The 23,151-nt window shown below is 35.4% G+C and overlaps 3 protein-coding genes across 4 annotated transcripts; all 3 read right to left on the reverse strand.

The window, feature by feature from the left end:
• Positions 1 to 4,241: 4,241 nt before the first annotated feature.
• LOC149013527 (uncharacterized) lies at positions 4,242 to 7,260 on the reverse strand. 2 transcript variants are annotated; one of them, XM_089158232.1, is made up of 7 exons: positions 6,908 to 7,260; positions 6,526 to 6,806; positions 5,774 to 6,345; positions 5,337 to 5,529; positions 5,181 to 5,245; positions 4,855 to 5,065; positions 4,242 to 4,747 (listed from the first exon to the last, which is right to left on the reverse strand). In XM_089158232.1, exons 2-7 carry the CDS (start codon positions 6,655 to 6,657, stop codon positions 4,409 to 4,411), a joined length of 1,512 nt encoding a protein of 503 aa, XP_089014358.1. In that variant the 5' UTR covers positions 6,658 to 6,806; positions 6,908 to 7,260; the 3' UTR covers positions 4,242 to 4,408. The 2 variants fall into 2 exon arrangements, with proteins under 2 accessions (XP_089014358.1, XP_089014359.1); XM_089158233.1 differs by having other exon boundaries at positions 6,526 to 7,260.
• A 2,506-nt stretch (positions 7,261 to 9,766) lies between these two features.
• LOC149013528 (uncharacterized) lies at positions 9,767 to 12,735 on the reverse strand. The gene is made up of 7 exons (XM_089159951.1): positions 12,635 to 12,735; positions 11,990 to 12,476; positions 11,126 to 11,709; positions 10,823 to 11,015; positions 10,629 to 10,693; positions 10,328 to 10,538; positions 9,767 to 10,221 (listed from the first exon to the last, which is right to left on the reverse strand). The coding sequence occupies exons 2-7, from the start codon at positions 12,143 to 12,145 to the stop codon at positions 9,874 to 9,876; spliced, it is 1,557 nt and encodes a 518-aa protein (XP_089016077.1). The 5' UTR covers positions 12,146 to 12,476; positions 12,635 to 12,735; the 3' UTR covers positions 9,767 to 9,873.
• A 1,416-nt stretch (positions 12,736 to 14,151) lies between these two features.
• LOC149013529 (uncharacterized) lies at positions 14,152 to 17,807 on the reverse strand. Its single transcript, XM_089158234.1, has 6 exons — positions 17,149 to 17,807; positions 16,208 to 16,788; positions 15,321 to 15,513; positions 15,075 to 15,139; positions 14,768 to 14,978; positions 14,152 to 14,662 (listed from the first exon to the last, which is right to left on the reverse strand). Exons 1-6 carry the CDS (start codon positions 17,302 to 17,304, stop codon positions 14,315 to 14,317), a joined length of 1,554 nt encoding a protein of 517 aa, XP_089014360.1. The 5' UTR covers positions 17,305 to 17,807; the 3' UTR covers positions 14,152 to 14,314.
• Between the last annotated feature and the right edge of the window lie 5,344 nt (positions 17,808 to 23,151).

Below are 23,151 nucleotides of genomic sequence, written 5' to 3' on the forward strand. Positions count from 1 at the left end.
ATCGCCTTACTGGAAATCACATCCCATCCTGCTAGAAATCACCCACCACAAATATTAAAAGGAAAAGAAAAATAAAAAATAAATAAAAAAAAAAGAATGACCACCACTGCCGTATCTTTCCCCGACCTAAAATCACCCTCCATTGCCCCACTCCCATCCTCTAGTGTTATAAACGTTTTCCTCTTTTAAGTAGAAGAAGAAAGCTCTGTCTAACGTTGGAGATCTAGGGTTGGTGATGATCCAAGAAAAGGGTTCCCTCGTAAGGTCTCTTTTGTGGAAAACTTTTGTAGATCCTAAGCTCTTTTGGGGGGGGGGGGGAATTGTGAGTAGATTCTAGTTCTGAGAGTAGAAATCATTTTAAAACAGTCTTTCCCCGCACAATTACACTTTTGATTAGGGTTAGGGAAACCAGGGATTCTGCTACTTCATTTATAATGAAAATATGTTTGGTTGGTAATGACCAACACATATTAAAGAAGAGGTACCAACGGTTCAACTCTCCTTTATATATAATCACAAATCAATTGGTTATGATAAAACCATGGTCTAAAATTGTGGGAACCATCATTTCTTATGGAGAATAGATGATTTTTCATATATTGGGGATGGCTAGATGGGGTATTACATAATATATCATCAAACATGATCGAACCCACGACCTCTCCACTGAAAGGTGTTGGTTTTACCCAAGGTTTTAAAGTTTTCCACGATAACATAAATCAATCGATCTGTATCCATATTTGACTCAACTGATATGATACATCTTGAGACGTGTCTCCAATGAATTACACTAGAATATATTAGCCAGAGCGATACAATACTCGACACAGGATAATATGTCTCTTAAAATCACTTGACCGATATGATATTCGATACCGATACTTTAAACCTTGGTTTTACCAACCCTATAATTGGTGATTTTGGTAAGGTGAAAGTGGGCGGTGGTGGTGGGTGATTAAAGGACCCAACAAAATTTTAGCCATCAGTAAAACGACCACACGTAAATTAAAAAATAAAAAACCAAAAGAATAGAAGATAACCTCTTAATTGAATGTAAATATTTCCCCGTTCAACTGCGAATTTAGTAGTTGTACACATATTCCCTTTTTTGGGCCGTCGGCGTGACGTATAGGTTTCAAACTGGGTGAAGTCATGTTTTTGAGCTTATTCGAATTCCCCTGTATAAGGCATTGATCGCTGCAACTGAACAGTAGAGGAACTTTACCAGCCCCAGAAACCGGTAGTCATTCCTGGATCATTTATTCCACAGTATTGAAACTAAAGCTGCAGAATTCCCCACCATGTAAACAAGTCCCTCGTCTGAAATGATTTTTTAATGTAAACCCTTCCATTCACTATAACCAACCGGAAATGTGCTCTACTCTTTGCACTCTCCACTATCTGTCTTGCGATTCCAGTTAGCTTCCATGGCTTAAGATCTTCATAGATCCATTTGAAATATATAGTCTGGCCACGAACCCACCTCCTGCAGATTATAATCTTGTCTGGGGATTGGTGTTGGGCAAACACTATTACTTTGGTTTACCGCTGAAGAACAGTTCAATTGGTTTTCTTGCTTCTTCTGCTGATCAGCTGACGAGAGACTCCCACTTGAGTTCTTTGTAGTTCAGATAAACGTTTAGCCCCGCCCCATTGATAGGCTGCAAAACAATAATGTTAAGAATAGAGTCGACGAAACAGAGAGAAACAGAGCACTATCCTGTTTTGTAATTTCATAGAAAAGAATTGATGATCTGATGACTTACGTTTTCGAGTCTGACAAGTGTAAATGAAAGCTACAGCGAATAAGAAGAAAGAAATGAGAAATTTAGAAATGGACCCTTTTTTTTTTTTTTGATGTGTGTCATGCTGTCATGCGTCCCTCACATCAAATGGCTGAAAATCATTTGTAAATCACATCAAAGAATTGATTGATATAACTGATAAATAAAATCCATCCATTTGATGTGATGTTGGGATACAATAATCTAATATTGGTCCGGATGAAATGATGCTTCCAAGTGCTTTGCACATTGGCCTCCATGAATCCCTCTTCTCTCTTGTACTCGTTATATTTGTTATGTCTTTTGACACGGTTACGGCCTAACGGGGGCAAAAGTATGCCATAGCATACGTGCCTTGGGCAGTGTCTCCTGACATGGTGAGCCACAGGATAGCCACGTTGGGCTGCTCACTAATTTCTACTTCTTCTTCTTTTATGGGTAATTTTCATTTGGACTGTTTGATCCACATCACTTTAGTCTAGTGTAAGTTTTCTTTTGCATATGGCTGCCCTATGATTTTAGAAATAATTAAATAAGAACACACTTAATTAGTTTAATAAATTTTGTAACAAAAATACCCTTGTGTCTTTTGAACTTCTTTTTATTATTTTAGTTTTAATTTACTAAATTGATATTATCCAAATAAAAAGAAAATTTATTAAATCTCCCTCACTAGAATTGTCCAAACTTCTCTCTGTCACTCAAATTATTGATTAGCACAATCAAATTAACTAAAACTAGAGAGTTGAATTGTTTGAATTATGAGTCCTTACCTTCTCTTATACACGGTGGAAGCTAATCTTTCCTTTCGTCACCGGAATCTTTACTCTTCTGTCCATCATCACAAGGCAAACTAGGTTTCCCAGGTGGGAGATCTTTAGATAGCTCACCTGAATCGGCTGAATATAGAACCTCAATAGCCTCAGTGAACGATTTCATGATTCTTTGAAGCAACTCCTGCACATTCCAACCCATGATCCTCGGTAGACTAATGAAGGAGAAGTTGAAGTTGAGTTGCAAATTCACCACCTTGAAGGAGTTCATCGACTACCCTTCTCCCATTATCCGGAAAATTTCTCCTTTTCCGGTCCCCGATCTCTTTTAGTGAATAGATTTCTTTCTTGATGGATTGAATGCAGAGAGTGAGTAAAGTGAGGCGCAGTGGAAACAACAGAGAAAACAAGCCTTTATATAGCAAAACCTATATTGAAGAGTCAAATGATGGACTTAAAGAAAACCATTTGTCTTCCTCCTTCAATTGTGAAGTTGTAGAGCAATTATTCTTTGTTTTCAAACTCCACTGTTTTGGCGAGAGAATTAGTTTGATAAAACTTTTCATTTATTTATTTATTTTGATAGTATCTATTTTAGTAAATTAAAACTAAAATAATAAAAAGAAGTCAAAGGATACAAGGATATTTTTGTTACAAAATTTATTAAATTAACGATTTCTATTAAGCATGTCTTTATTTAATCTTTTCTTGAAACTACAGGAAAGTCATATGCTAAAAAAACTTAAATTAGACTAAAAATGACCTGGATAAAAGCTCAGAGGTCCATATGAAAATTACCTTTTCTTTTTAATGATTAGAAAAGGTAATAGTCTCACTATTTATATGTGATAATCCAGCAAATAGAAAGGAGAGATTCTCTCAATCTATTAGTTAGATTATTTGACAAGATTGAACAGTCATGATTAGCTCAAAAAGGATTTCATTCCTCTTTTTGGTAATATATAAGGTTTATTACCATAGCATTGACAATACAGGAAAACTTAGATTCAGTGGCAGTGACAACATGGGAAAACTTAGTTGTCTGAAACATGAAAACCATGGGCAGAAAAGAAAAGAAAAAAAAATGTTTTTTTAGTAATAAGATTGACGTATCCCTACTATGGGTTCATTATTTTTCTCCTTTCTACACATCTTTCCAAAATATTAATCTTATTATAATTTAAAAGATAAATGAGATTTTCAATAATAAGTATGGGAAAAAACTAAAATACTATATTCAGAATATATGATAGTTAAAGATTATAAAGGTTTCAATATTTGGAAAAATTTTCATTCAAACTCCAATAATTTCCTTTACAATTTATAATGTACTTTTATATATTTTTATTAAGATTCTTATAAATTGACATTAAGTACATTTCAAGAACACTCCAAAACACCTCTGATAGAGAATCAACTTGCAATTAACAAGTCATCATTTTATTTTCTTTTCATAAGAGACAAGAAAATCATCAATACTTTCTTCAATTCCATGGAATTCTTGAAATGCCATCCAAGACTAGTTTCCACTTTACTTGTTCAGTCTCTTCGTGCTTCATGTAGTACTTAAACTAACAGTAGTATCATTAAAATGAGGATAGAGGAATCTATCAACTGTCTATACTTTAGAAATTCAAAAATAACTATTAATTGGAAGACAAGTGAATTTAAGAAATCAGGGGAACATGAGAGAAAAAAACTAACTGGCGTTGTACAATTTCCTAATCAATTTCTTGTATGGGCTGAGATAGATTCCGACGGTTAATTTTACAAAAAAAAAAATTGTATTGTACAGAAGAAGTTAAAATTTTGAGAATCATATGAGTAAGAGAATTCTTGCAATGTAAACCCTCAAGGTCTCTGCTCCATTTCCTCTACCAGCTTTAACGTGTCTTCTTTTTCTTTTAGAAAAGCTTGCATAGCCGGAGGATCAAATTGAGGAGGCATGGTGCATGGGCTTGTATTTGCAGGACCCTTGACCATGGAATCAGCCATAAACTTCTTCACCACCCCATCTGCTGTGCAAGCTAATCTCTCCGAAGAAAGTTCAATGGCATGTTCAGGTACAGTAGGCTTGTATTTCAAGAGTTTGGCATATTCATTCAACAAATTAAACATGTAATCATATACATAATCCATCTTTAGCTCCTTCTGTATAAAATTGCTCGCCACCCTTCCAATGGCTTGAGCCTGTTATGTCACAGGAGGATTGATATAAGAATCCATTTCATTATCACGAAGAGTAAGAAAACATTAAAAACCTTGTTTTGCTAATTGGACCAAAAAGATGGAATCACCTCTTGTTTGTGGTTGTTTCCCCAGTCAACGGCGAATTTAATTGCTCTGCAGATATGATTGCGCCTAATAGGCCAATAGTGGTACATGGGCATTAGAGATCTTGTGATGAAGTCATAGTATTCAGGCTCCACGAACAGAGTCACTGAATCACAAGCTAAAGCGTACTTCTGGCTCACAGACCAACCTCTTCCTTCAACGTAAATACTGTATCTGTTTATTCATTAAACATGAAATTTAATAACAAAAAAGAAGTGCAGAAACGTGCAGTTATAATCTTTTGAACTTTTAAAACAGAAATATAAATTTGTAATGCGTATCTGATCACCTGTGGTTGCACTGTTTTGTTAAATCTGAATGTATAAAACCTTGTCGACTCTCATTTTTCCAATCCTGCAACAAGGCAGTTATGTACAGGTTAGAATCAAGAAGTTAACAATAATTAATTAATGAAGAAATTAAAGATTTAATCAGTTCTAATTACCTGGGCGTAAGCTCTAACCCTCCAATCCTGCTGGTTTCTAGGATTGCATTTCATGAGGTTTACTCTACTTTTGGATGTCATAGGGTTCCCTTTCCAAAAAGCATGAGGTTCCCTTTGTATCCATTTTTTCATTTCATTGGATTTTCTAAATTCCTTTAACAGAATTTCCCATGGCTTTATTTTTATCTCTGGCCTGCATCAATAAAACACCAGAAAAAAATATATATAAGGAATTTGGCTGGTGCCCATGAATTTTATTGTTCAGTTGCAGAGATGCACTATATTCATATCCTAGATTCAGAAATTGGATCCCCAGTGGACTGACATGGATCCCAACCCTATTCAGTGGTGTGTGCTCCCCGACAGAAAGGTGATTCCGACCCGTGAAGTAGTGAGGCAGAGAGACAGAGAAGGAAAAGCAGTGAAGGAGAATTTACCAACCCCAGAAGGACCAGTCAGGGAAAACAATAGCGGAGGACCAAGCATTGCCACAGTACTGAAACAAGGGTGGAGGTGCAATATTGATGTTTAGATCCTGGTAATCACTTGATCTGATTCGTGGCTTATCGGCACAGCTAAACATGAGGTCTAAGTCTGGTAATCTCCCAGGGTATTTCCTCAGTAGCTGCAGAATACCCCACCATGTAAACAAGTCCCTTGTCTGAAACGCTTTTCTGTACTTAACGATGTAAACCGTTCCATTCACAATAACCAATCGAAAATTTGCTCTACTCTTTGCACGCTCTACCATCTCCCTTGTGATTCCTGTGACCTTCCATGGCCGAAGATCTTCATGGATCCATTTGAAATAATCTGGGCATGATGAACCTGTCTTCCACTTCATTGCAGAAGAGACTTCTGTTGGGCAGCCCTGCTTTGTTTGGTTTAGCATCGAACACTCCGATTGATTTCCTAGTGTCTTCAAGTCTGATGTGGGGCTTCCATACTCTCCAGATTGGTTTTGGGCTTTGAAGTTCAGGAAATCCTTTAGAGTTAACCCACTAATTGACTGCAAATTAAGGGCCAAATAATTAATATATGATGTCTTAGAATGTAAGGTACTTGATATTCAAGAACCATTCTTGTATAATCGAAGTTAAGTCTTTTACTAAAGTCACTTATGAAGAAGAAGAACAAAGAACAGAGATTATAATTCCTTTCGTAATTGCAGAAGAAAGAGATGACTTACATTGTCGACCCAGTGAACAGAAACAAAAGCTGCAACGAAAAGGAGGAGAAACGTCAAAACGGCCCTTATCCCCGGGCCACTCTCCATTGCTAGCCATTTATCACCGTTTTCTGATCTCATTCTCTCTTCCATGAATTTCGAAGAAAACTTCGTATTTTAGTTTCTCGAAATCTCTCTGCAGCTTCTATTCATCATTAGATATGCGCCGACTGACTTTCTGATTTCCTCTGGCTGAGCTTCCACCAATCCAATTGGAAAATACACATACATAATCGATTCTCCTGTAGAACAAAGAAAAAGAAGGAAAAACTTATGACTCAGAAGTCAAGCCAGATAAGCCATGACTACTTTTGTAAGAACTAGAGCGAAATTGAACTCTTACAAAAGGAAATTTCACGTTAAGTTTGAACTGCTGCAAGAAGAAGATGAAGACAAATGATGAAGTTGGATAGAGAATCAAGGTATATATTGACATTCTCTCTGGGTTTCATCTCTGGGTTTCATACCTAAAAACCCTTGAATTATTTATTAAGAACGTGATGAGAATAGAATAGGTAAGGCGAATAGAAATGGAAGGAATATCGATGCACGAAGCTCGCATTCATTCACGTTCGTGATCACATTCGTTAGAATGCCAAATACAAGGCATGAAGAGCATAAAAAAGGATTCTTTTTAAATGGAAAATAAGCTTACGCCGATCCCATGAAGGAAACTTTGTCTTGGAATTATGTCGTCTTCTTCATTCCAGAGGTAAAACAAAACACAGAGAGGATAATGCATCATTAGTGCGTTCCCCGTTTCTACAATAAAACAAAACACGTTTTTTTTTTTTTTTTTTTTAAACGAAATCCCCCAATCAATAAAGACCCTGAATTACCCTCGACATGATTTCCTATATATTTCTCCTTCTTCCAAGGAACTGCGACCGCTCCTCCATCCACACCAAACCCTATAGATCCGCCCCACCTTACCATACTTTCCTTAAGAAAAGCATGAAAAGAAAAGAAAAGACAAGAAAAGACAAGAAAGAAAGCCTAACCTCAAGCCATATTGCATGATTCTCAAGGAACGCCCACCAAACAGACACAACGAGCAGCAAATCTGGAGGGGAATCAATGCAGAATACGGAAGCAAAATGCAAAGAGCCTTCCTACATTGCAATTAGCAGAACCCCTTAATTCTGCAAATTCGCAAGAAAAGGTTCAGACTCGAACAAAATTAATTGTAGCAAAAAAACTAACAGAATTTGGAGGTATGGACAGTTGATCAAATGCATGAAAATTCAAGTTTTTTTCTTCTTCTTCATCAATATGAGGCCGCCAAACTGGGGAAATATTACAATGAGAACCATGCCCGCATTAGATTAATATGAAAGGCTTCAACTGATAATATAGTTATTCAACATTATTGATCGTACCTGCAAGCAAATGGCAAATTAAGCTACATTAACCCCCTTTCATTGAGTGATTTCTGAAAGGAAGTGTGGTGGGCTGGTCTGGGAGATTATTGGTGAGCATGGTGGTGAGGTTTCATTGGTTGGATGGAAGGAGATGGGGCCGGTTTAGGATGGCTGAGAAAAAGAAATAAGAAAGAAGGATGCTGAGCTGGTTTAAGGTTTTAAAAATCTCCACTGTATTTTTTGAGGATTTGACAGATTTTATAAAATTTGCAATAGTAAAACTTTAATTTATTTAAACAAATTTAAAAGGAAATTATTCAAAGGATCTAAGATACTTTTTCCATCATGCTAAGAATTAAGACGACCAACAGAATAATTCACCAAAAAAGATAATAATACTAATACTATATTTAACTAATTTTTAGTTTGGAAATTGAAAATTTGCCAAAGGGTTTAAAGTACCAAGGACTTGTTAGAAGATAATAAAATCTTTAACCAAAAAATCGTCGCTGTGAGATTCACCCACTACAGTTAGGTGTGCGAACTGGATTGGCACCCAAAAAAAAAAAAGAAGATAATTAAATCTTAACTATACTTGATGTATTTTTTATTTTATTTTATCAAACGATGATATTAGATTAACCAAGCTGGGTTGAAGTACCCAGCAAAATAAGCTACATTGTGCATTAAAAATGTGTCAACTTTATAATGTCTCGTAAAGTCATCCTTAGTCGAAGACGAAATAATGAGATACAGATAAGATATCAGATATGAATTACGTTTTTTATAACATAATGAATTATTTTATTGTTTTATTTTCCAGTAAGAGTAGATCATTATGTATTGATCATTTCAACAGTTTTTGGACAAAAATAAAAGATCATTTCAACAGTTTAAGAGATCTCATTACCAGGCCCAAGAGTACCATGTAACGAGTGGCATGTTGGGCCTGTCTATGCTGTAGTTGGGCCTAGAAATGAGACTCAACTGTAGTCTCACATTTTCTGAGGTTTTTTTGGGCCTTCTGTATCGGCTCCTTGTGGAAGAAAATGATAAATACAACATAAAGAATTACAAAAAAATAAAAATTAAGAACACCCTAAAATAATTGGTGAAAAGCATAGATATCTCTATAGTCAAGTTACTTCTTTTTGCATCAAAAACATTAGTTGATTAGAAAAAATGACAAATATATTCTTAATTGTATTATTCTTATATCTTATTATATAACATGACAAAGAAGAATAAATAATTTGTCGAAGAAGAAAGAAAATGAAACTTAATATTCTATTTTATGAGAACAATACTATAAAGTCATAAAAAATTAAGGACAATTTAAGAAATATGAAATTATCTAACATACATTTTGGGGGGGGTATATATGGCTCAAGAGATTTGGTAATGACATGTACTATTCTAAAGACAATTTGGGAGAATTATTGCTAATTTGACATACTTTTAAAGTGTTTACACTTTTCATCAATTATCTTTGGGTGTCTTTTGTAATTTTTCACAAATAAATAAACGATAATGGAAGTGGTGGAGAAATTTTTAAATAAATAAACGATAATGGAAGTGGTGGAGAAATTTTTAGTGTACCATCGTAGGTTGCTTGGTTGGTAAACCAACAACTCTTAGTAAAGAGGTCATAGTTTTGATAATGCTTGATGGTATATTATGTAATACTCCCATCCCTAATATATAAAAGATCACTGGTTAAAAAAATCTAATGTGATATTCCCAAAATTTCCTTTCTAGAATTAATTTTTAATAAAGAAAATGTGAAATTCACAAAATTTCCTTTCTAGGATTAATTCTTAATGAAGAAAAGAATTAGAAAAGAATTAGAAAATAGAACCCCTTTGCAGTAACATATTACACCAAAAATATTTCTACTCTCTCGGAAGGATGGAAAGTAGAAGAGACATAAATGCAAGCCCTCTGAATTCTAATGCCGTTTATTTTGTCTCTCCCAGGTTTCTACAGACTTGGTGTAATTCTCCTTTTTCCCAAGAAACTCTTGAAGAGTTGTGGAGATGAAGGGAGGTGGCATGTTGCAGGGCTCTGTATCACTAGGGGCCATCACTATTGTTTCTTCCATGTATTGCCTCACTAACCCAGAAGCAAGGCAACCCATTTTCTCCGAACAGAACTCCACTGCTCGCTCAGGTACCGTGGGTGTGTACTTCAACAGCTTAGAGTATTCATTTAATAGATGGAACATATAGTCATACACATAGTCCATCTTTAGCTCCTCCTGTACAAATTTGCTTCCTGAATTTCCAATCTCCTGTGCCTGCACAACAAGTAAAAACAAGCCCCCACGAGTTCCATTTAGATTTTTCTTTGACCTCCATTATATATGTAAATTCTTGCAGGTGCAGTTCGAGAACTTGAATTACCTCTTCTTTATGAGCGTTTCCCCAGTCTACAGCGAACTTGATAGACTTACATAAACCATGTTCCTTTAGAGGCCAGTAGTGTTGTAATGGCATTATACTTCTGGAATAGAAGTCATAGTATTTAGGCTTCACTACCAATGTCATTGAATTGCAGGCCAAAATGTATTTCTCGCTGACAGACCAACCTCTGCCTTCCACATAAATCTTATACCTGTTTTAATTCATCGGATTATTTTAGAAACTTAGAAATGGCGAGTATCATGCATTGAAGTGATGAAATCCAATAATTAATGAAACCCACCTATGGGTGCATTGCTTTGCTAAATCAGAGTGTTTGAAACCTGCTCTAGCCTCTTTATCCCAATTCTGCAATTGACTACTGTTAGGTTTTTCTTCCATTTCCACTTCATTTGATTCGCATTTTAATTATGTGTTTATTATTCTAAACCAAAATACTACCTTGAGCAAACATACCAAAATTAAAAGAAGTGTTACCTGGGCATAGATGCGAGCTTTCCAATCGTGGATGAGTGAAGGATTGCATTTCATTAGATTTCGCCTATTTTGGGAAGTGGAAGGATTTCCTTTCCAGTGTGCATAAGGTTCCCTATCACTCCAGTTCACCTTCTTGTTGTTTTCTCTCAATTGCTTCAACAGTGGCTCCCATGGCTTTACTCTCACTTCTGGCCTGCAAAGAAGGCACAGGTGTAACTACACTCACTACATTTCTTCTAACAGTTTACCAGTCAAAAAAAATTTGCATGTCTAAGTTCTAACATAGAATTAGAATATACTCACCAGCCCCAGAAGGACCAATCAGGAAAAATGATATCCAGTGTGGTATCATTCGCACAATAACGAAAGAGTGGCGGTGGGGCCTTGGAAAAGAACCCCTTGTAATCGTCTGATCTAATGACCGGCTGATCATCACAATCAAACATGAGGTCCAAGTCTGGTAGTCTCCCTGGGTACCTCCTCGTCATTTGAAGAATCCCCCACCATGTGAACACATCTCTGGTCTGAAATGCTGGGCTGTATCGTTCTATATACACAGTTCCGTTCACTATCAGTAATCTGAAATTAGCTGTAGCTTTTGCTCTCTCCACCATCTCTCTTGTTATCCCTCCTATCTCCTTCCATGGCCGTAGATTTTCATGGATCCACTTGAAGTAATGTGGACACTCCTCAGCCGATGATGAAGACGAGTTGGATGGTGATGTGTGGTTGTGATTGCGGGTTCCAGATGGGCAACGTCGTGTTAAGTCTATGTTAGAACAATTGAATGGGAATCCATGATGAAATCCTCCTATCTCTTCATTATCTTGTTCCAAGGAATCGTTGGAGGGCAGAATTGACCTTAGAATCGGAACATCAGTAATCGACTGCACACATATCAGAAACCATGAAATCAGCATCATCAGCCTACAACAAAACCCAAGGTAGCTTAATATGATAGATAAGATACGCAGGAAAAGTTGAGATTCCAGACTGTGCCAATTGCCATTTTGTTAATTAGTTCGATGCTGAATCAATGACTGATACGTATGAGTGATAAGTTCGAGATTATCGCTGGCGAGTGCCAGAACACCTTACGGTGTTTGGTAAAGGAAAGACACCGAAGAAGAAGAAGAAAAAAGCTAAAACAAAGAAAGAGAGACTTACGGTGTTGGTCCACCAATCAACGACAATGGCGGAGACGAAGAGGAGGAAGAACAGAAGAATGGTTTTCACCGGAACTTTCTTGAAACCCGGCCATGAGTTCCTGATAGCTTCAGACACCACAGAGAAAGCGCTCAGCAATTTGCTGCCCTCTCCCATGTTCTTCACCCGGAGAACTGCAGTTCAGCTTGAGATTCTCGAGAATTCATAACATCCCATGAAGCTTGCAGCCCACTGCAGTTCCTCTTTGATTTCCCACAAAAAAATAATAAAAAATTAAAGAGATTCTTCTCCCATGGACTGCTGATGTTAATCGCTTCCTCAGCTCTACACCTCGACCTCTCTTTACCAAACACAAAGAACTGTCTTTTCCACTCACTTGCGTAAACCGAAAAGAATTTCCCCTTTACTTCTTGTTCACCTCAAAATTTCAGAAACAAATTAAAATTTCCTTATCATTTCCCAACTTGCTTGATCAAGAATTCGAGATCTGTACAACAAAGCTTTTGTAAATAACACGATTCAGGAGTAATCTTGAGATTTCTTTTCACAAGAATTAATTCTTGAAACAACTATATATATGAAACAAAGTAGGTCGTTTTTATAAAGAGAAGGCAAAAGAGGAAAGTGATACATATGCATACATACCAGGCGGGAAGAACAAGCCGACGACGAATGAGTCCAAAGATAACAACAGGATTCCAGAATTCCTGATCAACTTTCTTCTTTTGTATTCAGTCTCTGTTATTTTATATTGTTTACCAACAGGGCAAAAGATAGCCCACCTCAGACCTCACCACCCCCGCCCGCCACACCTCCCCCTAAAAAAAAAAAAATTTGTTGGGTACTTGTTGTCTATTTATTTTGAATCATCCAAAAGTGAGGACTACCTGGAAATATGGAGTGGATGCATGTGAAAATTCACTGTATCGCTTTCAACCACTAGCGAGACTAACGGTCAAGATTGAAATTTCAGTCGAGATCAAAATATTTACGGTTGGTAACAGATACTGTGCATTTAGCATTCAAGTCTTGCCCTATAAGCTAATACCACTTCATTTTGAAGAAAGAGGAAAGTGTTGGAATATCTCTAGAGCAAGGGTATTTATGCCCTTCTCTTTTATAAGAGATATGTGTTATCCTTAGCGTGTCTTGAAGGGCATTTTAGTCTTTTAATTTGTTGTAATTATAAATCCCAAAATAAGGATTAAGGGTTTCATATTCGTGATATCTCTTGGTTCGTGCTCTACTTTATGCATGGTGGTGCGATTCTTCTCTGCTCTCTGTTGCCTCTGCTTTGAGGCTCTCGTGGTAGATCTCTCGGTTGTTTGAAGGCTTCTTGGTCTTCGGTTGAACTTTCTAGTGCTTGTTGACTCATCGGTGGTGACAGGTGAAATCATTTCATGGCTGTTGTTCTTGCTATGCCATGAGTTCTTTCTAGATCTCTTGAGAGTTTCATCTCTGAATTGTTGTATTGGCTATTGAGAGTTCCTTTTGTACCTAACTTAACATTGATATTAGTGGTGTAGAGAAAAGTCGGCAGGCGAAAAAAAAAAAAAAAAAAGCTGGTTGGCTATGGGGATTGCTTGAGAAGGGTACGATCACATTCCTAGAATGGGGGAGCGTGTATGGCCTTAATACAACAAAGGCAAATTTAGAGGGCATGGCTCGTGGATTGACCCTAATATCCAAGGAAAAAATTAAGATTCATTCAATTTGGAACAATACTAAGCAAATGGATCACATCTTTCTTCATCCAATCTTGACCCCTTGGCACTCACAACATATTGTTTAGATTGTTACCATCTTAAACCAGCAAGGAGATACAAAATCACACCTTTCCATGACCACAAAATCCAAGTGTGAGCAGAAACAATTGCATACAAAGGTCAACAGAATTAGGGACAAAACTCATATCACCGCAAGTTTGTATTTGTAGTTCTATTATTTAATGGTTATTTTGTTTCTTTCAACCCCCCGGCCCCAAAAAAAAAAAAAATTAGTTGTGCATATTATCTCAAGTTTTTTGAACTCATCCTTGGATGTAGGTCATTTTTTTTTTTTTTGTCAAAAATGTAGGTCATTTGAACAAACCAAGTAAATCTCCATGTCTTTATGTGTTGTTTTGTGTTTGATACGCTACATATTAGGGTTTATTCCCAATGGAGAGAAATAAAAAATAGAAACCTTTATAAAAAGAAATTAAAACATAGAACCAGTGTCGTGTTACACCAAAAATATTCCTACTCTCTCCTATGAACTGCTATAAATTTTTTTTTGTTCTTCTTCTGGGGAGTTTGAGACATAAAAATGAAAGCTCTCTGAATTCTAATGCTGCCTATTTCTCTTCTCCCAAGTTTCCACAATCTTGGTGTAATTTTCCTTTTTACCTAGAAAATCCTGAAGAGTTGTGGAGTCGAAGGGAGGAGGCATGTTGCAGGGTCCTGTATCACTGGGAGCCATCACTATTGTATCTTCCATGTATTGCCTAACCAACCCAGAAGCAGGGCAACCCATTTTCTCTGAACAAAACTCCACTGCTCCCTCAGGTACAGTGGGTCTATACTTTAACAATTTAGAATATTCATTCAATAGATGGAACATGTAGTCATATACATAGTCCATCTTCAGCTCCTCCTGTACAAATTTACTTCCAGCATTTCCAATCTCTTGTGCCTGCAACAAATAAAAACAAACCCCATTGGAGTTCCATTTAGATTTTTCTTTCACCTCCACTATAAATTCAAATTCCTGCAAGTGTAATTTGAGAACTCGAATTACCTGTTCTTTGTGAGTGTTTCCCCAGTCTACAACGAACTTGATAGATTCACATAAATCATGTTCCTTTATAGGCCAATAGTGTTCCAATGGCGATAGACTTCTGGAAAAGAAGTCATAGTATCGAGGCTTCACTACCAGTGTCATTGAATTGCAGGCTAAAACGTATTTTTCGCTGACAGACCAACCTCTGCCTTCCACATAAACCTTATATCTGTTTCAATGCATCATATTAAATACAAGAACTTTAGAAACTTAGAAATGGCAAATAGCATATAAGTGATGAAATCCAATAGTTAATGAAACTCACCTATGCGTGCATTGTTTTGCTAAATCAGAGTGTTTGAAACCTTCTCGAGCCTCTTTATCCCAGTCCTGCAACTCATTAATGTTAGGTTTTTCTTCTATTTCATTTGAATTTGATCTGGATATTTTAAAACGTGATTCTTACTAATTTATTATTCTAAACCAAAATCCTATCCCGAGCAAACATACCAAACACAGCAAAGTGTTTCACAATATTCAAAAGGATTCCGTCAGAAATAAAAGAAGTTACCTGGGCATAAATGCGAGCTTTCCAATCATGGTTTTGTGAAGGATTGCATTTCATTAGATTTTGCCTGTTTGGGGAAGTATAAGGATTTCCTTTCCAGTGAGCATAAGGTTCCCTATCACTCCATTTCAGCTTCTTGTTGCTTTCTCTCAATTGCTTCAACAGTGGCTCCCATGGCTTTACCCTTACTTCTGGCCTGTAATTGAGTCTCTAATGTTTTTCAGATAAAACTCTTCATAGAAATGTTTTTGGAGGTGATAAAAGTATTATCAACAACAAAAAGTGGGTCCTATCGAAAGAGAAATTTCTTGCTCCACCAGCAAAAAAGTCTACAAACACATTATTTGACCTTGAAATACCACTAACAATTATACTATTAAAATTAGTGTTAAGTTTCATGATCTTCTAATTTGCTTGGGTTGAGCACAATAAATGTGCTGAACCATTCAGTGAGACATTGTGGGTTGTTAGATCGAGATTTCGGTAGAGATTTTGATCTCGACCGAGATGCACAATCGGACAACTCAAAATCAAGCTGAATGGTTCAGCGCACTAAACTGCAACTTGTCTGGTCAAGAAACTAAGCAATGCCCATTATGGGGATCATGCTTAAGAGCAACGCCACTCCTAGCAGCGCACAGTCTAGAGCAAATTTGGACCGTTGAATGAACAATTCATCCAATGGCCGAGAGTTACTCTGAACTCCAAAATGCATCTGAGCCTTTGATTGCTAGGATCAACGCTGTTCTTAACCAAAATCACTATTGGGGACATGAATAAGAGACTAATGGTCAAATGTGGCAAGAGATTAGATACCCCTGCCGCTCTAGCTAAAAGCAATCCATCCCGAATGGCTTCTTAACTCAATCACAGAATTAGAATATGCTTACCAGCCCCAGAAGGACCAATCAGGAAAAATGATATCCAGGGTAGTATCGTCTGCACAGTAACGAAAGAGTGGTGGTGGGGCCTTGGGGATGATTCCCTTGTAATCGTCTGATCTAATGACCGGTTGATCATCACAATCAAACATGAGGTCCACGTCTGGTAGTCTCCCTGGGTACCTCCTCATCATCTGAAGAATACCCCACCATGTGAACACATCCCTGGTTTGAAATGCTGGGCTGTATCGTTCTACATAGACCGTCCCGTTCACGATCAATAATCTGAAATTGGCTGTACGTTTTGCTCGCTCCACCATCTCCCTAGTTATCCCTCCAATCTCCTTCCATGGCCGTAGATTCTCATGGATCCACTTGAAGTAATGTGGACACTCCTCAGCCGATGATGAAGACGAGTTAGATGCTGATGTGTGGTTGTGATTGCGGGTCCCAGATGGGCAACCTCTTGTTAAGTCTATGTTTGAACAATTGAATGGGAATCCATGAAATACTCTCTCTTCTGCAGATTGTTTGAAGGAATTGTAGGAGGAGGGCAGAATTGATCTTATAATCGAAACATCACCAATCGACTGTACAGATAACAGAAACCATGAAATCAAACAACCTCATCAGCCTACAACAAAGCCTAAGCTAACTTAATATGATAGTACATGGTACACTGGAAAAAATGGCACCGCGGCTTTCCCGCCGTGGGATCTGTGCAGGAAAATATTCTTCTATTGCTGAATGCATGATTGACACGTATGAGTGGAAAGTCAAAGATTCTCGCTGGGCTATCGCCGGAGCAATCGGGGGAAACTTTACTGTTGCTTCCCCTGTTTTCTTGAATGATTGAAAACTCAAAGACGACGACAAAGAAGAGGAAGAAGAGGAAGAAGAGGAAGAAGAAGAAAAGTAAAACAGAGAAAGATAGAGAAACAGAGACTTACAGTGTCCGTCCACCAAGCAGCAACAAGAGCGGAGATGAAGAGGAGGAAGAAGAAAATAATGGCTTTGACCGGACTGTTCTTCAAACCCGGCCGTGAGTGCCTATAAACTTCAGACACCACAGAGAAAGCGCTCAGAAATTTGCTGCCCTCTCCCATGTTCTTCACCCAGAGGCCAGAGCTACTGCACTTCAGCTTGAGATTCTCCAGAATTTATAACATCCCATGAAGCTTGCAGCCCACTGCAACTCCTCTTTAATTTTCCACAAAAATAAAAAGAGAATTAAAGAGATTCTTCTTCTCCCATGGATTTTTGATGTACTTCTTTAGTTCCTTCCTCGGTTCTCTGTTAACCAAACACAAACACTTGGCAGAGTCTTTTTTTTGCTCACTTGTGTACACCGAAAAGAACTTCTTCCCCTTCACTTTCTTCTTGTTTACCTCAAAATTGAAGTGTTTTCAGCTCCGAAAAAACAAAGCTTGATTTCCTTATCTCTTCCCCCCACTTGCTTGCTCAATAATCCGAGATCCGTACAACGAAGCTTTTGTAAATTACACGATTCAGGGAGTAGTCTTTGAGATTTCTTCTAACAATCAATTGATTCTTGAAACAAGTATTTATGCATACCTACCTTTTGGGAAGACGAAGTCCAAAAATAACAAACAGGATTAATTCCAGAATTCCTGATCAACTTTTCTCCTTTATATATTCAACCTTTGTAATTTTATATTGTTTGTCAATGTCCCCGAAAAATAAATTATCGATTTATCGTTGTATCCTGTCGTCGATGTCTATTTATTTTGAATTATTCAAAGTGAACAATAAAAGGAAATATAGAGTGGAAAACGCAATGACGAAAAATAAGAAAAAAAATGATTAATTGTAAAACAAAAATGCAACATTGAAGCAGGTAGATTTTTTTTTTGGTAGAAAGCTAGGTAGATAAGGGGTACTGAAAATGTGAGACCACATAAAGGTAAGCTAGTGCCACTTCGACTTGAAGAAAGATAAGATATGGTTTGCTCAGCAAAGAAGAAAAGAATCGTCATTAGAAAGTAAATTTGTGTTATTACCAATTTTAATTATAATTTAACTTTACTGTTACAATGTTTTTAGAAAGCATGACGTGTGGGATGTTAAAGAGGCAAAAGTGATTGAAGTTGCTTTTCGTAGATAATAAAATTCTTAATATAAAATCAAACCGAACTGTATCAAAACAAATCCATCCAATAACCCTATTTAAAATAATAATCACCAAAAAAAAAACCTATTCAAATAGATTTACATTATGATTTACAAATAAAATAATTAATTATATTAAAGTTCCTCTGAGGATGTAATTGTGGTGTGCACGAACTGGCTTCAGATGAACTTTGGATATAATTCTTTATATTAAAAAATATTTCTTAAAATATAACCTGATTAGAATAAATAAAAAAAATGGAAGAATAAAACAAATAATAATTCAAATCAACTTGATTCGATGTTTGATTTGAAAAAAAAATTCTTGTATTTTAATTACAAATTCAACCCTGAAGAATTACTGAGTTAGTAAAAAAATACACATTCCTGTCGAATCCTTTCAAAGGATTAGTTAGAGGAAGGCTAAGAAAACATGCGCCCACCAATGAACCATTTTCTGTTTTTATTTCTCGTTGTACTTCTAATTGCTTGTTGACTGTTAGCTCATCACGTTTTGCTTGAAAAGTCTAACAAGTGTGTCCCAACCACTTTGCAGGCAAGCCCCGGAAATCCCTTCGCTCACCGAAATGGACAGCAAGATTTTAAACGGATTTAAATTTTTAATGAATTATAATTTATATTGTGAATAATATTTTTTATGAATGTTCATTATTCAAAAAAAAAACAAAAATCAAAATATGTAACTTTCTTATTTGGGAAAAATATTGTTGAACCGGGTCCATTCTTGGTTCAACCCTTGACCTTGGTCGGGACGATCCGACCAATTTAGGTTTAAACGAACCGGGTTTGGAGATAGCGTGCTAAGGAAGAAACCCTGCACAATCGCAAGCAAGCAAGCAAACACATGGTCGGGATTCTCAAGATGGATAACTCATCAGGAGACGGCTATCAACACTCACGAAAGTTGATGATCGTGCAAACTTGGATAACTGCCACACCCGTGCAAAAGATCATGTGATCAAGGGAAGTTGTCCATCACCCCACTAACGGATCTAACCGTCAAGATCCGACAACCACCAGAAGAAGGCTCAAACGAGTTCAATGGACAGGATTAGAAGGTAAACACTATATAAGTCATAACCTACGTATGAAGAAGGTAACTGAATCGTATTCCCAATAATCGTATTCATACTTTAGCTCTGCGATTAATCAAAGCCTTTATGATCAGTTCATCAACTGACTTAACCTTCGGAGGTGAACTCCCGACCCCCACGGTAGGACCACATCTGACGATTGTTTTGCAAGTCATTCATTAACAATCTAAGAACTGAGCAGATTTTGTATGCATCACTTTCAAATAAAGATCTCTGTCATCTCAACGTGCAATCTTGGCAATCTGCATTTCCATATTAACTGAAGATCTTAGTAATCCATCATTTCATATCAAGATCATCTTATTGTATGCGAGAATCATATATTGTATTTCTTTGTACACTCTGATATTTTCAAGATCATCTCAATAGATGAGTTGAACTCATCTTGTTTTAATTTTCTTCTTTGTATTTAATATATCTTCTTTATTTTATAACACATTATTTGTACAACTTTACTCAAAGTATTGCGTTTTGAGAAGAAAGACAACAAACTATGTATCATTATGCTTTCTATTTCAAAATAAAAATGATGATCGACCTCCCCACACGTTTTTGTAAACTATGGAATTTGTATTGTCCATCTTGTAATGTAAATATATCGTGAGTAAGTAATGTGATTTATTGAATTTAAAAATCAAATAAATTATAAGATATTAGGTTTCTTTAACAAGTGTAGTTTGTCATTAATCAATCTCAATATAATGATATTATTTATTGTATATAGTGGTTTCTAATTTTACATCACAAATAGTGTTGGATGAGCTTGAAGTTGCAAAATTTGAAACTGTAATAAATAAATACAGTTTTACAAATGCACATGAAGTTGTAAGATTTGAAATTGTAAATAAGTACAGTTCTGTAGTTTTTAAAATTAGTTCTCAATTGAAATTATGTGAATAAAATATTTTTGATGAGGATATATTGGAAACAAAAACATTTTCAATTTTCCATGCTTCAAATATACTATTACAATAGCAATATCATGAAAAATGTTTTAAAAAATTTTTTGAATTGATCTCATGCCTCATTATAACTAAGCAAAATAATGAATTATTAATGAAAAAAATTATGAAACTCATCCATTCCCTAAAGTGAATGCAGTAATTCATGATAAGCCTAAAAAAATGTAAAATTATAATTGTAGTTATGATTGTGGATGTCGATGAGGCAAAATATGGAATAATTATCGTTCTTATGATGGAAATAAATAAGAGATAATAAAGATTTTCAATATAACTTTTCAATGAGTAAATAATTTATTATCGATGTCATATGAAACTCCATTAGGTATGTATCAGTTTTACATCAGAATATTTGGTTAAGCTTTTTCAAACTTTAATTAAATGAATGAAAGTGATATGGAGACAAATTGAGTTTTCCAAAATAATGATACTGGAGCAAATTTTGCCTATAAATAGGATGATCTTGATGGTTTCACATATAATACACATCTAGATGTTGCAAGCTCATTTGAAGATAATAATTGAAGATTTGATTATGTTAGTAGAATTCAAATAAAAATAAAATTGATATATATTAGTTTATAATTATTTTCCTCTCAAATCCCATCTCATATGTTAGTTTGTAATTATTTATCTTAAATTTAATATTTTTCTCATTTTTTTTATTGACTTTCTATATTCCTTTTGATGTATTTTGTTTTATCGATGAATATATCTCTAATGTGATGATTGAACTAAGAGAATATATATATATATATATCTTATTTGATGATGCGAAAGCCAATGTGCATACAATAATTGATAGTACAATTTTAATTAATTAAAGGTTCCAGAAAAGCTAATCTATTATTAACTAAGAAATCAAATTGGCTATAATTAATGTTTTATTTTATAATAAGTCTCAAAGATACTTAATAAGTTTCGAAACTATTTACCAAAATAATTATCAGATTGAAACTACAAATAATACTAAAAGTGAATATCTATCCCAATTTGTATTATATGAATATTCGCATGGTTGGAAGCACATGTTTGGGTAAATTAAAAAAACTTTGTTTTTTTGGGAGAAAATTAAAAGGATGATCGCTTAGACTATCCTAAATCAACTATGATGTGAGAAATTATTAAAATTCATTTATCATCTATTGAAGAACTAATTAAAATTCTTCAATTAAGTGAATTTTCTTGTGTTGTTTGTTTTCAAGAAAAATTTATTATTAGATATTTCACCATCTAAAGTTGAAATTGAACATTCTGTATTTTTGAAAAATATACATGGTGAAATATATGGGTCCATTCACCCATCATATGGACCATTCAAATTTGTCTATTCAAATAATTAGATTAAGAAGCACAATTTATGGATTATAAGATAAATATAGTTTGTCCTGATAATACTAGTGAATTTACATCTAAGGCTTTATGATTCATGTATAACAATTCAAATTTCAGCTAAATAGCTTGTTGCTCATTTTTATATCCAAAATGGTTTAGCAAAATTATTTACAAAATGTTTCCAATTAATAATTAAATCATTATGAGAACAAAATCTCGTGTTGGCATGGGGATATAATATTTTATATATAGCATTACTTATACGTATCAAACCAATAAGTTGTCATAAATTCTCTCCATTATAATTGGCTTAAGTTTAGAAGCCAAATAGTTCTCATCTTAAGATTTTTGGATGTGCAGTTTATGTTTCAATTGCTCCACCACAATGTACAAAGATGAATCCCCAAATAAGGTTAGAAAAATAATAGAGATGTCAACAGTGCGAGTTTGGGCGGTTTCGGGCTCAAAAACAATTAGACAAAACACGGCCAGTTAGCAAAATAAAGGTTTTGGGCCGGTTTTGGTTTGGTGCGGTTTGGGTTTAGGCTAATTAACGGTTTGAGCTAACAGTCTATACTCGGGTTGACTAATGATTTGGGTTAATAATTTAAGGTATTTAAGAAAAATAATAAAAATAAATAGTTGAGCATCCTACAACAAGAGCCAATATTCTATGGAAAACACAATTGCTATTGATCAATTTTCATTAGAAAAATGAAAAGTCATTCCATATTATAGAAATCCCACCCATCTTATAGAAATCAAGAACTCAAATAATAAGTAGTGACATAGAATTGCAAACTCATCCCTTCGGCTCCACCAGATAGTCTTGAAACAAATCTTCAAACCAAAAACTCTTTTAAATTTTAACTTGTGCTATGATTGGTTGTCTTGAAATTGGGTTCATGTTTTGTGAGAACATTGATGTTTTCCCCCTTTTATGAAATCCCTCTCTTTTGTTGGTTGGTATTTAGTTGATATGCAAAAGAAGTATTTCTCGATAAATATAATCATACATAATCAACATTCTCATACTTGATAAAAATTTACTTAATTTAAACGAACTTTGCACATTCAATTGGACATTCATACTTAATCCTTCTAATTGTTTCTTATAAGTAGTAGAATGACTATTTGATATTTGAATCCATGTTCAATTTTTCTTATAGTCTATACCAACTACCTAGTGATAATATGATGATTCAAACAATATTTAATGTTAAACTATATAACGGGTTGCGGTTTGGGTTCGGGTTGGTGCGGGCTCTGCCACCCTCAACCCAAACACAACCCATTAAGGTTCGTTCGGTTCGGTTTTAACGGTTCGGACTGCAAATTGACACCCCTAGAAAATATATTCAATATAAATCTCCTTATATAATTCAAATTTTATTATAAATATGTGATGAAT

The sequence above is a fragment of the Hakea prostrata genome, chromosome 6 (genome assembly GCF_041222555.1).
Source record: "Hakea prostrata isolate BN-2017 chromosome 6, UWA_Hpros_2, whole genome shotgun sequence".
Classification (NCBI taxonomy): Eukaryota; Viridiplantae; Streptophyta; class Magnoliopsida; order Proteales; family Proteaceae; genus Hakea; species Hakea prostrata.